Raw genomic sequence first — 16,931 nt, 5'->3', positions numbered from 1 at the left:
CTGCTTGAAAATTATTCAGCCCTCTCCAGAAAGAGGTTTGCACACTCCTCAATTTAGCAGATTAGAGGCCATTTGAGTGTCACCACAACAGGTCTGATTATCTGGATTTCCAACAGGAAAGAGTAAAAAATATATATATTTATTCTTTCTTTAAATTGTTCAGTCCTCCACTTAAATAGTCCAGAAAATTCTGTAATAAATTCAAAAACATCTCAGACTTCAAACTTCACAAAAAACTTCCGAAAAACAGAGTAGCATGCTGTTTACACATTTTCACATAATTCCTGTTTCAATGTTTGATCCTTAAAGCATCTTCAATTTGTTTGGCCTTGTTTTAAGATTGGGAAAGTAGTATTTCAGTCCCTCTTTTTGTATTTATTGCAGTGCAAGATCATTCTGTCCCTGATGACCCTGATGAAGCCATATTACACGGCGAAACGGGTCCCGTTGGTTCAGGGAGTGCCGCTTCAACAGCGAGGCAAACAAATTGAAGACGCTTTATGGCTCAAACATTGAAACAGGAGTTCTTTGAAAATGTGTAAACATCGTGTTGCTCTGTTTCAGATGGTTTTTTGTTGTGAAGTCTGAGATTTTTTTGAATTTATTGCAGAATTTTCTGGACTGTTTGAGTGGAGGACTGGACGATTTAAAAAAGAATAAATATATATTTTGTACTCTTTCCTGTTGGAGACCTTTTTTGAAGGATAGTGGGCACTTGTTACGGTGATCTCCTGTTTCATCCTTTGAGTTTGTATTTCTGATTATCAGGATTGCCATTCTTAGGGTTACCATATTTTGTCCTCTGAAAAAGAGGACACGTCCCGCCCCCTGTCCCGCCCCTTGCCCCACCCCCTGTCACATACTCCTCTCCCCCGGGTCACATATTCCCCTCCCCTGCCCCCCGTCACCTCCCCTCCTCTTACTGTCTACTGCCCTGGTGGTCTAGTGACCTCTTCAGGGCAGGAAAGAGCCCCCTCTTTCTTGCCCGGAGCTCTGTCCTTGCCCTGCATCCTGTTGCTGTGATGGTGTCGGGATTCAAAATGGCCGCCGAGAGTTGAAGTCTGGCGAGGCCACGTCAACTCTCGGCGGCCATTTTGAATCCCGAGACCGTCACAGCAACAGAATGCAGGGCAAGGCAGCGCTCCAGGCAGGAAAGAGGGGGCTCTTTCCTGCCCCGAAGAGGGCAGTAGATAGTAAGTAAGGGGAGGCTAGGATAGGCCCGCTGCCTGCCCGTCCGCCCATTTGTCCAGAAATCCGGACAAACGGGCGGACTGGCAAAACCCGTCCGGACGCCCGGACATATAGTAACCCTAGCCATTCTGAATATCCATGACATATATTACTTTTAAAGTGGAGGCCAATTCTGAAAACTTCTAGGTACATAAAGAGTCATTTTGTGCGGCCAATGTGTTCACAGGTCACACCAGTTTTTAAAGGGAAAGTACTCCACCGAAACTACATGCATACATTTATACCTAATGTGTAGTGTGCAGAGGTTTTTGAAAATAAGTACATAAGTAATGCCATACTGGGAAAAGACCAAAGGTCCATCGAGCCCAGCATTCTGTCCCTGACAGCAGCCAATCCAAGTCAAGGGCACCTGGCAAGCTACCCAAACATACAAACATTTATTTTATACGTTATTCCCGAAATTGTGGATCCAGATTCTTTCCCAGCTCCAGGCCAGGAAGCACCTCCTCTTGCCATTTAGGGGCCTATGTTCACCAGGTACCTAAAAATGGACAGGTCTAGGGACAGGGTCACCTCAGGGGTGTTATATGTTAGATGCCTAGTGTGCATAAGAAAATAAGAGTAGCCATACTGGATCAGACCAGTGGTCCATCTAGCCCAGTATCCAGCTTCCAACAGTGGCCAATCCAGTGGCAGAAACCCAAATAGTAGCAAGATTCTGAACCTCAAAGAGTGAGATTCCGGAATCCCAAATAATAGCCAGATTCCATGCAGAATCTTAAACAGTAGTAACATTCTACCTGGCAAAAACCCAATTAGTAGCAGTCTTCACTCACTGGTTACTTCTCAACTTGATTATTGTAACTCTCATTATTTAGGTATCCGTATTAAAGATCACCATTGCCTACAACTAGTGCAAAATACTGCCATTCATAGTCGCCAACTCCGTGGGTGCTCGAGCACCTCCAATATTTCACCCACCGGAAGTTCGTTCACCCACCGGAAGTTTGTTCTCTCCCTCCCTCCTCCTATCGAGTTCCAGGCCCCCTCCCTCCAAATTTTAAAAGTCATCTATTTTACCTCGTTGGGGTTAGGGCGGCAGCAGCGGTAAAAAGCATGCAGGCTCGGCTCGGTGCTTAATTGTTTTCCCTTCTCTCAGCTCTGGTCCCGCCCTCATTTCCTGTTTCCGCAAGGGCGGGGCCAGAGCTGAGAGAGAGTGAAGGGAAAACAACTAAGCACCGAGCTGAGCCTGCATGTTTTTTTACTACTGCTGCCGCCCTAACCCCGACGAAGTAAGATGACTTTTAAAATTCGGAAGGAGGGGGCCTGGAACTCGAAGGAAGGAAGGGAGGGACGACGACCCTGGAATTGGGAGAGAGGGAGGGGGACCCTGGAACTGGGAGGGAAGGAGGCCCCTGGAACTGGGAGGGAGGGGGGAGGGAAAGGAGGGGGGCCTGGAACTCAGAGGGAGGTGGAGGGGGGAGGGGAGGGGGCAGAGGGGAGGGGGAGGGAGGAATGCACCACTTGTAAAAAAAAAAAAAAAAATTCAGCGCCCCCATTCATTTTGAAAAGTTGGCTCCTATGCTGCAATTAGGGTCCTCTGTTACGCTGAAAAATTTGATCACATTTCCTCTCATCTTGAATCTTCACACTGGTTTCCTGTTTCTCATCGTATCACTTATAAAACCCTTTTATTTCTTTACAAAACTCTCACAGCCTTCGAACCTCCCTATCTTTTGAGATACCTCACGCCATATACTCCAACTCGTGCTGTTAGATCCTCTCAACTTAATCTCCTCTGCGTCCCGTCTCACAGGGAGATTTTTCATGAACATAACAGACACTCCATGTTTGCTTACCAAGGTCCTAAGCTATGGAATTCTTTGCCATTTCACTTTGTCCGCTCTCTTCAAAAGCGAACTTAAAACTTTTCTATATCGTGATGCATATCCCTAACTTCTTACTCAAGACGAGTTCACTTCCTGATAAACAGTTTCCTCCCCTCCCCCAATGTTCTTTCTCTTCCCCCCCTCTTTTTCTAATAATATTGTAGTTCTACTCAGTTTCCTTTTGTGTCATGTAAGTTATGTACATCTTCTTCTCTTTTGAGTCTGTACGCCGCCTAAATGGATCACTCTGTTAGGCGGGATAGAAAGTTCTAAATAAACTTGAGTAAAATGATGCCTAAATGCAATGCATGGGAGGGGTACACAGCTGCACAGATAAGTTATATGGTGTAAGTGGCTACCCCTAGACTATATGCACCTACTTCCCTTTAGAGAATAAGGTCCATATGGATGCCCCTGTATAGAATTGCCCTGTCTAACTTAGGAACTTGAATGTAGGCCTTTGTACAGCAGGTCTAAGTATAGGAGCCTGATGGTATGAGAATTTTCAGAGCTGCCATTGAATATGGGCACCTTGGAATGTAAATCAAGGTGAGATATAATCACCATACAATAGTAAAAATAAAACTTGTATTTTTGTTTCTCTTCCTGTGTTGCATGTGATCCTAGGTTGGGAATCTCAACTTCTGGAAACTGGATTTTATGGAATATTCTTGTGCCCTCTCTGGACCATTTCGAAGCTCCCTGAACACACCCCACCTCCCAAGATAGTGATCTGGGCATTTCGCTGGCTGGTTTTCAGGATCATGCTGGGTGCAGTAAGTATACATTTCGTACAGAATGGACCGATGTCTGCCTAAATTGCCACATGTGTTATTGGGAGAAGAGAGGCAGCTGACCTGTTTGCCATAAGCAAGATAAGAGTTTAATGTCAGAGCAAGGACAGGGGAGCAGAGATACTGTAGTCCGGACGTTCCTACAAACTTGAGCAGGGAAAAGTAGAAGCGGATCCACCAGGCAGAAGGTTGTAAAGTAGGTCAGCATGCAACTTATAGCTTTAATCTGTAAAATTATTTTATTTTGTGATGGATCTCATACAATGTTCCTGCCAAGGTTCACAAAAGACCTGCAACACTTTTCTATCTGCCAGGTGTGTTCCAGCCATCCCACAGTTTAAATTGCATGGAACGAGTGAGAGACGCTGTATTGGCAACGTTAAAACCATGGGCCGAATGGAATACGCAATGCAGAGAGGATGGTGTTGGCAGTCTACCATGCACCTTACTGGGAAGTTGAATACTACTACTACTACTACTTATCATTTCTATAGCGCTTCTAGACGTACGCAGCGCTGTACACTTGAACATGAAGAGACAGTCCCTGCTCGACAGAGCTTACAATCTAATTAGGACAGACAAACAGGACAAATAAGGGATAAGGACAAAGAGTAGCAAGATTCCGGAAAGAGTAGCAACATTCTGGAATCCCAAAGATTAGCAACATTCTGTCCAGAATCCCAAAGACTACTACTTATCATTTCTATAGCACTACTAGACATACGCAGCGCTGTACACGTGAACATGAAGAGACAGTCCCTGCTCAACAGAGCTTACAATCTAATTAGGACAGACAAACAGGACAAACAAGAGGTGAGGGAATATTAAAGTGAGGATGATAAATACTGTATACTGTATCTTTGTGTGTGCTTAAAAGTAGATATCATAAGTGTTGTAGACTGGTACGTTGCAACAGTGGCGTAGGAAGGGGGGGCGGGAGGGGCGGTCCGCCCCTGGTGCACGCGCTTGGGGGGTGCCAGCCCCGCTGGTTCCCTGCTCTTTCTGCCCCGGAACAGGTTACTTCCTGTTCCGGGGCAGAGAGAGCAGGGAACCAGCAGGGCCAACGCAGCTCCGAGTGACGTGCACTCGGGGCGGATCGGCCCTCCCGCAGGTAAGAATGCGGTCCGGGGGGGGGGTTGTGCTCCAGGGAGGGGGTGCGCCGCAGAGGGGGGGTCGCGCCGTGCTGCACCCGGGGGTGGGGGGTGTGCAGCGGCGACCCGCCCCAGGTGCCATTAGCCCTTGCTACGGCACTGCGTTGCAAGACAGTTTCTGGGAGGTGTAGGTTTGCCTGAAAGCTTCCACGCTTTTGTACGTTCCACACTGTGTAGGGAGGCTGCGGTTTTCCTAGAAGGACTGGACTGCCATTTGTCCACAACTGATTCAGGTGTGGAACTGAAGACTTTCAGGTGTTGTGGAAAGGCAGGAGATACTGGACACTTCCTCCCATAAGCCATTCTGTGACAACACATCGTGTTGTGTAATTTAGTCAAGGAAAAAGAGCTGCTTTTTTCATAGTTTGCTGACAATATGACAAATGCTTTCTGTATTTTATAAACACAGCCAGTTATTTAAAGCTTACAAACCACCTGTTCGATTTGTTTGTGTCATTGCTTCAGGAGTTGTAAATATTGTGTGAAAGCAATCCCCAGGGAATCGAGTTGTGAACGATTTTTGCTGTTTTACTGAAGATCAGCTAAAACATTTTTAAGGTCGAATTTATTTCTTTATTTAATGGTGCTTGATATACCGCCAAAAACGCTCAATGCGCCGTATAAGGAAACTGGAAAGGAAATATAATGTTTAAAGAAAAGAGAGAGGGCAGAGCTAAGTGGCAAAGAAACAAGACAAACCTGGGAGAGGAGCAGAAGGTGTAAGGAAAAGTGTTCCAGGTGACGGGGGAGGGGGAGGGGGTGGCACCAGCCGCCCCAAGAAGAGGGGGAATAACCATGATTTGAGGTGAGTTTTAAACTTCTTTAGTGATGGTTCTGCTTGTACATATTCTGGCAGGGAGTTTCACAGATGTGTAAGTAAACTCTGGAATTCATTTGACAGAGAATGTAGTAAAAGCGGTTAGCTTAGCGGGTTTTAAAAAAGGTTTTGCATATTGTGCCAACTATATTCAGTATGTAGTTGTTTTGATTATGATTCTTTTCACTCTTTACTGCATGCTTTACTTATTTTGAGGATAGATTATTTCAACATAGTGTATTGCAGCACTTCATGAGCAAACTTGAGAAAACTTCAGGCTTTACAAAACGCCATTTGGGCATTTTGCTCTCTCAGTCCTCGGCATCTTACCGCTTGCTGGCTTGAATTCCCTGACACAATGTGGAGAAGAAGAAAAAGGGAACAAAGCAGCTGCACCCTGTGGGCCCTGGGTCCCTGCTGCAATACGGCAGACAATGTTGAATAGATGAAGGGCTTCCCCAGGAACACCTCCAGATTTGGTACCTGCTTTGGTGAGGTCCGGCAAAGCTGCTTTTAGTGGAACTCCAGACTGTTGCTCTGATGAGGCTTCGTTGAGCCTGTGTACCGTGAGGGTCCTCCAAGACCCAGAAGTGTTAGCCGCGGCAAGCAGGAGCAGTAACACAGAAGAGCGATGACTCTGCAGAGGGAGCATCCCATTGTTGCATCTTCCCTATACCTGGCAGTGGAGTAGAGGCTGTGGATACAGCTAAAGTAGTGGAGGAAGAACGGCTGGTGAGTGTTGGGTAGGACATTTCTCATTTGCTAGGGAACTACAAAGACCTGCAGTGGTGACCTTAGTGACAGCATGACGCACTATGCAGACTCTTGATTCCTCTTTTTTTGGCTGTGGTTGGTAAAGTAGAAGGGGACTTCTCTAAAATTTCATTGGCAGTATCTGGCCAAACACAATTTTTAAATCAGCATGCTGCCAAAGTGCAAGAGGTGAATTACTCTGTGTTAGTGATTCAGGAGCAGAAAAATATTATGGTGAAAGATCTTAGCTTCATACATTGAAAGTTGGAAGTTTTGGAAAACCAAACAAGGAGAAATAAAATAAGGGTTCTGAATAAGTGAATAAGGGTTAGGAGTTAAAAGCAGCATCAAAAAGGTGGGTTTTTAGCTTAGATTTGAAGACGGCCAGAGATGGAGCTTGACATACCGGCTCAGGAAGTCTTAATTTTTCAGTCTCCAGCTAACTCTCCTATAGATATGGGACTATCTACTGGCACTTTACCCCCTTTGATAAGAGCACAATAAATCTGACTAGGAAGTGGGGACCCGAACCGGCAAAGAAGAGCTGGAATGAATATGAATAATATGGATTTTTTTAGAATCCTCCTTGAAGATAGTGACACAGACAATCACTCTGGTAGTGTCCTTTGTGCTTCAACCAGATAGGAATACTGTCTTAAGATTATACTTCAGACACACGATGTTTTCTGGATCTACAATACGTATGTTCCCGATTTGTCACGTGCTGCCCAGAAAAGTCGTCAAGAGTTTATGGTTCTGAAACCTAGAGTCAAAATATTAAACAATGTAGGCGACAGAGGGGAATCCTGTGGTACTCCACAAGAAGCCCTCCAAACTTCAGACAAAATATCATTTCCTTTTACACAATATGATCAACTCCCTATGTACCTACTCGTATTCTGCAGTCATTAAATGATCATAGACTGATACTGCCAAGACCTGCATTTGCACAATTAGAATCCACTAGAAACAATACATTGTACTTTGTTGCTCCTTTTTTTCTGGAATAATCTACCATTAGTTATCTGAAGCGAGTTATCCTTGAAGAAATTTAAGACAGTGGTTACAACTTGGCTGTTTGGTTGGGCTTACGGGCTCTAGATGGATGAATACATTTGTGCAACATATTCTTTCTGTAGTGTGGTTCTTCTATCTTTATTTTTGTGTTACGGTCTTTCCTTTCTGAAAATGTATATTTCCTTTGTATTTTCTAGATGTTAATGCATAAACTGCTTGGACTTGCCCGTCAGTAAAGGCAGTGTAGAAAGTGAATAAACCGCATCCATAACTACTATAAGTAAACTTTTATACTTCAGTCTTTTAGAAACCGGCAGCCAGTGTTCCTTGACCAGTAGAGGGTAGATGTGATAATTATGGAGAAGCTGAGAGCCAGTGGATCATTTTAATTGTATTTTCTTGATGGTTTTAAGTGGGAGGTCAAAGTAAAGGGAGTTGCAGTAGATGATTCATGAGATAACAAGTGCCAAAATCAAGACACAAATGAAGCTAATAGCAACCAAAGACTTTACTGCATGGATATGGCAAAGAAGGAGGATTGAATCCCTTATTTCCCAGATAGTCTTGCAGAACAAACTGTGTACAGATATTAGTCACATGAGGTTGGATTATTAGCCCAATATCTATTCTTTTGGGAAAAAAGGGAAGTATGACTGAGAAATTTAAATACCTCCACGGCATAAATCTACAGGAGATGAGTCACTTTCAACGAAGGAAACTCTGGAATGAGGGGCATAGGATTGAGGTGAAAGGAGATAGACCCAGGAGTAATCTAAGGAAATGCTTCTTTATCAAAAGGGTGAAGGACTGTATTTGAATTCAAGAAAGCATAGGACAAGTACATAGGAGAGGAAGGGATAGCAGATGATATGGCTGGGTGGGCTTGATAGGCCACATGGTCTTTATCTACTGTCATTTTCTGTGTTTCTGTGTCAGTAGTATGCAGAAGTGAATGGGGGGAATTGGGAAAAGGGTTACATGGCATAAATACATTAATGGATTTGAATAATATGATAGATGTACATGAAGACATCAGTAAAGCATTCATTTCTTAGCACACCAAACTCTGATTTTTTTGTAAGTTAGAGGCTTACTGCCTTTTTGAAGAAATTCACCCAAGGCGATGTGTTCAAGAATAAGTTGAACATAGACAATAGACAATAACCGTAGTAAAGTATTCAAATAACAGAGCATATTATGGCATAATATGCTACTTTGACCTAACAACTTGACCATTGCATTCAGAAACATCAAAATCCCCTGGCGTTCATTCAGTTTTTCAGGTTTTGCTCCCCACGTCCTCTAGACCATGTATTATATCAAAGCGGTATCTAAGGTTCTTTTATCTTCACGAGTGCTTCAGTCTTTTGATGTTGGAATTACACAGTATAGATTTGTGGCTCCCTTACCAACAGAAGTGTGAGATCGTTTTTAGCACAAAAAGGGATTTGTAGCCCCTGGATCCTGAAGTTCCTTCAGAAGATATAAAAGAAGTCCTTTACTGTACCTTTTATCAACGCTGCAGTGCACTTGTTGTTTTTGATCTTCTTTTAAAATAGCTGAACTGTTCCATTGCTCCCTTCCTCTTGCAGATTCTTAGGAAAGGCTTGTAGATTAGTCCAGTGAATAATACAGTATCTGTGAGCAAAGATATTTTTTTTAATTTCTTTTTATTCATTATAAACGGTTACAAATATATGCTTCATTCTTGCAAAAAACAAAACCAAAACTGTTATACAATGATACCATTTCTCAATTCTTACAGCAATTGGGTTTGTTATCCCTCCCACCCCCCTGGGTCAGAACATCATTGAGCATCTTTAAATCCCTTTCCATCGTTCTTATGGATTCCAAATTTTTTGAAATTTTTGTAAATGTCCTTTTCGGATAGCTGTCAGTTTCGACATTTGGTAGACGTGGTGTAGTCTTATCTTCTACCACCTGAAGTTTAGGAACCTCCTTCTGCCTCCAAGCTTTGGCTAGAGCCAGCTTAGCTGCACCCAGGAACTGGATAGCCAGTTTATGACAGTGTATCGGGCTCTTTTCAGGGCGTATATTGAGTAAACAATACATAGCATGACCCGGGTAAACTATCTTTAACATATCCTGTAGCCTCACTAAAATTTCAAGCCAAAACCCCTGTACCCGGGGACAATCCCACCAAATGTGCCAAAATGTACCTGTCCCCCCACATTCTCTCCAACAGTCTGTCGTGAGGCTTGGATAAAATTTATGGAGCCGCACCGGAGTGTAGTACCACCTATACAGAATTTTAAATCCATTTTCTACCAATGGCTGGGCGATGGATGGTTTCAACAGGTATCTATAACTCCCAGCCCACCACTCCTCTGTCCCCTCCTCCCAGAGCAAAGATATTTTCCATTTCCCTTCACAAATGCAGAGCATTTCTGCTGGGTGCTAGATGTTCTCAAGTATTGCATTTAAGGGATGAAGATGACTTTTAAATTTCCTCAGTATTTTGGAAGCTCAGTTAAGTCTTTGTGCTGCTCTTGTGATTTAACATCTGAATAATTTTTGTTATCTGCAGATTCAGTCACCTCACTTGTTCCTCCCTTTTCCAGATCAATTTTCAATACGTTAAAAAGAACCAGACCCAAAACAAATCCACTGGACACTCTACAATTTATAGTACATAGGGCCAATGTTAGATGTGAAGGACAGAAACTGGGGAGCAGGCTCCAAATCATACCTTCAGGCTATTCTTCCTTCAGCTTCAGGCAGGCTTGGAGCCCCTCTGTGGCATAGGGACCCAGGACAGTACTACTACTAATCATTTCTATAGCACTACTAGATGTACTCAGCGCTGTACACATTCTATGCAGGTACTTTCTCTGTCCCTAGGGGGCTCACAATCGTTGTTTTCACCTGGGGCAATGGTGGGTCACAAGGAGCTGCAGTGGGAATCGAATCCAGGTTGCCAGGATCAAAGCCTGCTGCACTAACCATTAGGCTACTCCTCCAATGCTCCGATTGCCACCCTCTAACTCCAGTCCTGACGGTACATTTCCTCATTGAAAAAAAACTGATCCTAGAGTCCAGCTCTCCATGTTCTGTTTTTTTTTTTTTTTTTTTTTTTTACAGTTTCCAATCCATAGTAGGACTTTTTCCTGCTATGCCATGACTTTTTAAAGTTTCATCAGGAGTGTCAGATGCCTTCTGAAAGTCCAGATGTACTCTTTCAGTTGACTTGCCATTATCCACATGTTTGTTAACACCTTCAAAAAAATGTAAAGATGGATAAGGCGTCCCTTCGCTAAATCCACAATGACTCTGCCCTGTGAAACCCTCTCTATCCATACACCCGTTAATTTAGTTTTTCAAAAAACTTACACTCGTTTGCCTTGCAGTACAGTGAGTGAGCAGGTTGTAAATGTTTTAAACAAATGACATTGACATCAAGCGTACTGGTTTATAGCTTTCAGTGAATCATCTTGAAGTCCTTTATAAAAATTGGTGTTACATTGGCCTCCCTACATTCCTCTGTACCTGTGGCTGAGTTGAATGATAAGTTACAGACAGAGGGCAACTAAAACCGGGGCTTTTGGTTCTAGCTGAGATTCTCCACTCCGTTTCGCCCAGAACCATAGATCAGTCTCCCTTCCGCTGCTGCAGTAGCAAGCCTAGGCCAACCCTCCCCCTGACAAAAATCCATCCTCCCGGACCACCCACCAACCCTGCCCACCCCTCACCCATAGGCTGCTCCTGGGACTACCATCTAAAAGCCCTGTTAGTGACTTCTTTGGAGCAGGAGTGATTCCAAGTCACTCCTGCTTTCACCTGCTCCCTAGTGAAAATGGTGGCCATGACTTCTGTGGCAGTCTCACAAGACTGCCACAGGAGGTCACAGGTACCATTTTGGGATTGGAACCAGCAGGAGCAATCCTCAGTCGTTCCTGCTCATGCCATTTCCAATCTCAAAATGGTGACTGTGACCTCCCATGGCAGTCTCACGAAGCTGCCGCAGGAAGTCACGGCCGCCATTTTTACTATGCAGCAGGCGGGAGCAGGAGTGACTCGGGATTGCTTCTGCTCTGAAGAGACCACTAGACTTCCAGGGCTTTTAAAAGGCAGGACCAGGGAGGGTGGAGTTGGTGAGTGGCCTGAGAGGACTGTTTTTTTTGTTAGGGGGGTTGACCTGGGCTTGTAGCAGTGGTGGCTGCACAGACTTGGGGGGGCAGAAACTGACACCTAAATTTGGTCGGTCTCTAGTTACAGATTGCTAAGAATAGGTCTCCAATTAGATTTTTAAGTACTTTGGGAATTCTGGGGTGTGAACCATCCAGTCCTGGTGATTTGTTACTCTTTAGTTTATCATTTTACTAGCCGTTGAGCCCGTTAAAACGGGCTAGTATGGGGTTTTGGCAAGGCTCCCCCCCGCCTCCCCCGAGGTTGCCGCTACTGGTCCCCCGGAGTCGCCGCCACCACCCCTGCACCCGGCCCAGGCCCTCTCTTCGGTATTGAACTTACATTGGCAAAATGCAGGCAGCACGCAGATCAGCTGAGCTCCCGTCGGCCTTCCTTCTCTGCCTTTGTCCCGCTCTCGTGTGACGTAACGTCGGCGAGGGCGGGACACAGGCAGGGAAGAAAGGGCGGCGGGAGCTCAGCTGATCTGCGTGCTGCGTTTCGCCGATGTAAGTTCAATACTGAAGAGAGTGCTCAGGCCGGGTGGGGGGAGCGGTAGCGACGTCGGCGGCTTCGCGCAGTTTCCCTCTCTGTCCCGCCCCCATCATCACGTCTTGACGCGGGGGCGGGACAGAGGGAAGTCTCTACTGCGCATTTGCGAGTGAGTACGGTCACTCGCCATTTATATGTTTGATGCTATTATATTTTTTCTCTAGCTTCACTACAATTTGCTTCATTTCCTCTGAATCATTACTGACGTCAACCTTAATAAAGGCTAAAGCAAATAATGTTTCCCTGTTGCTTTTCCAACTACATTGCTTACCAGTTTCGGCCTGGATTAAATTTAAGGTTCTCTGCCTCACAGGGCCTATTACTTAGGCACCCCCTCTTACTTGTCCTCCCTTGCCATTTCCTACACCCCATCAAGGTCACTAAGCTCCTTAGATGTCTACCATTTGGTTTTACCCTCCCCACTCGTCACACTTTTAGAATTCACCAGACACTCAGCCTTCTTTTTTTCTTGCTCCGTGGTTATGGAATGACCTTTCTTCATTTCATTCTGAACAGTCATTTTCCAAATGTAAAGTTTTGTTGAAGACACTTTTTTTTTTTTTAATCAGTTTTTATGGACATTCTTTGAGATCTCCTTGTTCCCGTGCTGCTCCTCTCGGATGACACCCCTTCTCTTCTCTTCCCTTCTCTCTGCCTGTTCTGATTATATGATGTGCTTTTTTTAACCCTGTCCTTTCTTTACAATGGTGGTTTATCCTTTATGTAAGTTGCCTTGGTCTACCTGTTAGATATGGCGGTATATCACATATAAACTTCACTAGCTGTTAATGAAGCAATTAATATGTGCTAACAGCTAACACACGGATGAGAATGGTTGGGGACTGTGCCTTGCAGTTAACATGGAGGTAGTTACCACGCAGTCCAGATGGTGGCTACAAAATTGGTGAACAGCAGTGGCGTAGCGAGGGCGGCTGCCACCCGGGGCGGTTCGCCGCTGTGCACCCCCCCCGGGTGCAGCATGACACCCCCCCTCGGCGCATCAACCCCCCCCCCTTGGCGCATCACCCAAGCCCCCCCCTCCCGAGTGCATTCTTGACTGCCGTGTGCACGCCGCTGGGGGGGGGGGGGGGTGTCGGTTCTGCTGGTTCCCTGCTCCATCCGCCCCGGAACAGGAAGTAACCTGTTCCGGGGCAGAGGGAGCAGGGAACCAGCGGAGCCGACACCCCCCCCAGCGGCGTGCACCCGGGGTGGACCGCCCCCACCGCCCCGCCCTTGCTATGCCACTGGTGAACAGTGTCTGTCATAAAACATATAGGGACAGGCTTATGAACCTCAACATGTATATGCTGAGAGAGAGGGGATATGATAGAGATGTTTAAATATCTTGGTGGCGTTAAAGTACAGGAAGTACTTTCAAATGAAGGAAAACTCTGGAGTGATGGCATAGGATGAAGTTAAGAGGAAATAGGCTTAGGAGGAATCTAAGAAAATACTCTTTCTCGCAAGGGGTGGTGGATGCGTGGAATGGCCTCCCAGTGGAGGTCATGAGATGAGGACTGTGTCTGAATTTAAGAAAGCGTGGGACAGGCACTTGGGATCCCTTAGGAAAAGGAGGGGTTAGTGGTTACTGACCCTTATCTGCTGCCATGATTCTGTGTTTCTATGCATTTACTGTTACTGTGGCAGTTACATAGTGCAATTAAAACCACCTCAATCGGTTTAACTTAATGCATCATGTTTGCCTGTGACTATCTTAATGTATAGTAATGAAACTGTATCAGCATTAACTGAATGAAAAACTGCTGAGAACATCCCCAGTAGTTAGAGGCTGATGCTCAGAAGTAAACCTGGGCGCTAGAGACTGTGTTTACTGATGCACAATGCTCAGAAGGCCCTACTGCGGGGAAACAATGAGCTCGCCGGACAACAATGCAAATAGCATGCAAATCTAGGCAAATGAGGCATTTCCTTTTCCCCCCTCCCCCCTGAAGCTCATACAACAGCGCAATTAACAAGCACACCCTTAATTCCAGCTCGCAGCAGGCATTGCAGTGGCTTAAGAGTGATCTCATATGGGAACCCAACTCTGGTGGGGGTGGGGGCTGTCCTTTACTGCTGATGCAGTATGAAGCACTTCCCCAGAGCCACAAAATGGGAAAACCCCTTTTAGCCACTAATGCCTAGACATGCATATGACGATTATCAGGAAACTATATTATTCAGAAATTTATCAGTATTTCATTCAGCATACTGGAGCATTCATTAAGACTCAAGAAATAATTCTTTAAAAAAAAGAAGTCCTACTCAAAACTAATGGAGCCTCCTTTCTAGCCTGCGCCAGTCGCTCAGTCTCCACGCCTTGGTGCATGTGCCAGGCACAATCCGTCAGAACAACTCCCTAATGCTCAACGCTAACAGCACGCCTATATTTGCATCTCATTACCGTTGAACCTTAGGGAGATGTTCTGACACAGTAGAAATGGTACCCCTGAACACAGGTGTGCCTTTGAGCAATCAAATAAGGGAAGAACGATTCAATGAAACATCTTAATAAGCAGGTCAGTGGGGCAGGTGCAGTTGAGGCCCATAGACTGACAAACTGGATGGGACAGAGTTGGGATAAATGAACGGCAAATTCTATGCAATTTTACGTTCGTTTGGGTGAAGGGCTTTAAAACCTTGTCCTTTGTCCCCTTCTTGGATGAATTTTCTTAGTCTGTAGGATGTTGCTTTCGTGTCTGCCTGAATATGTCCAATTTGGGGATTAATAAATATATCCCTTGAACAAAGGCACATATAAAAGAAGAATTGTTTGAAGTTAGGTTTTGAGTCAATCCTCTCTTCTGTTATCTTTGATTTCTGTTTTCACAAGATTATTGAAGGTTACCTAGCATGCTAAGAAAATAGTCTGAAAGGAACAAATTGTTTTCTCTGTGTCATTTTTGGCACAAATCAGAATTTGTAAAATTCAGTGCCTAATGCTTGTTTCAAAAACAGTAAAATCCAAATACAATCAGGGATTGTCTTTGTTAAACCAGCGACAGTGCTCTGAAGCAAAATAAAAAATGAAATGGGAGACATTCATCAGATTTTATAGTAGAGATTCTACTTTGTCACATTGATCGTGGCCATGGGAGGAAGATGCGGTGGTTTGTGCAGGAAGAAGAGAGCAGCAGCTGGAGTTTCAGGTGCAACAGGATTCCATCTGCACTTACTGAGTTAAATCCCCTGTTTTCCATTGCTGGTCTCAATAATCAATGACTCTAAAGGGTAGAATCAAATGTAAGTTATAAGACGAATGAACATGGAAGCCGACGTTGAACAATCAACCTCACTTGTCTCCTTCAGAGGTATGAGTTCAGCAAAGGCCTCGCAAAGCCCGTGCAGTATGTTCTGTACCTAAAGGAATGGAAACTGAGATTTGCAGGCTCTAGGCTTTTGAAACATTAGTTATTTATTTATTTATATTCATTTGATATTCAGCGAGAGCTATGTCACAAGGTGGATTACTTAAAAGATATGACATGCACTATGCAGAAGAATAATTTTCACATAATCAACTATAAACACACTTAGCAGAGGGATGAAGAATGGTGTGGTAGCTGTGTTAGTCCACTTTTAAAAGTAATAAATAGAAATAAAACGGAGAAAAGAAAATAAGATGATACCATTTTTATTGGACTAACAATACATTTTTGATGAGGTTTTGAAGGTAACCTTCTTCATATCAGAAATAAGCAACCGTTGATAGAAAACAGTATATATAAGTGAAACACCAAAGCATTCCAAAGGCATGAACAAGTTCTACTGAGCAGAACGATTGTACATAAAGGCTGAGGAGACATGATGGAGGAGACACTTAGCATCAAAGATGGGTGAGAAGAACCTAGAATTAAGGTAAACCTTAGCGATAGAAGTCTTGGGCGCACACGGCTCTGCATTCGTTTCCCTGAAAGTTAGATAAACAGTTTCCAACCTCAGCTGTAGAGGTATTTTGTTCTATAGTTTGGGTATATTATAGGAGTTGAAAAGAGGAGCAAAATATTGGCCACCACCAAGGGAAAAAATCAGAAGCTATTGTGGGCTTTGAAAATATAGGGAGTCTGTTGATAATTGTGAATAAATATTTTATGTGGTGGCTAATGAGAAGAATCCAGGAATGGAGATCATCAGATGACTGTGGCATTTATTTTGCGTTGTCTGGTCCTTATAGGACAGTAATTGGGTTTTAATATTGGTGTACACCAGTCAAAGTACAGTGGGGGAAAGATGGGTAGTGAAGTTTCTAGGATGGAATAGATAGGAAACGACAAAAGGAAACAGAAAAATGGGTTGGACGATCATGTGAACAGATTGCACACAGTCTATTTAATAAACTGGTTGGCATAGAAGCCATTTTGGTAGAAGAGGACATTGATACTGAACTCATTACACTTCTTATTAAGTGCATAGGTTGCAGTTAATATTTGAAATTTGGTTATGAGGCAATCTCATAGAAATGTGTCACACTGGCCTTAAAAAATTGAAGATTCACAACCCACAGGACTCCAACATTTAGACACAGGCCCTTCCTGTAGACTATCATGTCATCACTGGTTTATGCAGGAAAAGCCATCATGATATAATTGAAGGTAAATAAATTTCATTAATGGGAAATCACAAA

At 44.2% G+C, this 16,931-nt stretch overlaps 1 protein-coding gene across 1 annotated transcript in view; it reads left to right on the top strand.

Moving 5' to 3' along the window:
* The window catches only part of LMF1 (lipase maturation factor 1), a 403,232-nt gene that overhangs the window by 123,754 nt on the left and 262,547 nt on the right, over nt 1–16,931 (top strand). Inside the window, exon 4 of the mRNA XM_030211700.1 lies at nt 3,708–3,856. Coding sequence (XP_030067560.1) covers nt 3,708–3,856 — 149 coding nt within the window. The remainder of the gene's footprint in view (nt 1–3,707; nt 3,857–16,931) is intronic.

This window comes from Microcaecilia unicolor, chromosome 8, assembly GCF_901765095.1.
Source record: "Microcaecilia unicolor chromosome 8, aMicUni1.1, whole genome shotgun sequence".
NCBI classification, from domain to species: domain Eukaryota; kingdom Metazoa; phylum Chordata; class Amphibia; order Gymnophiona; family Siphonopidae; genus Microcaecilia; species Microcaecilia unicolor.
This window is presented reverse-complemented; position numbering and strand designations above follow the sequence as displayed.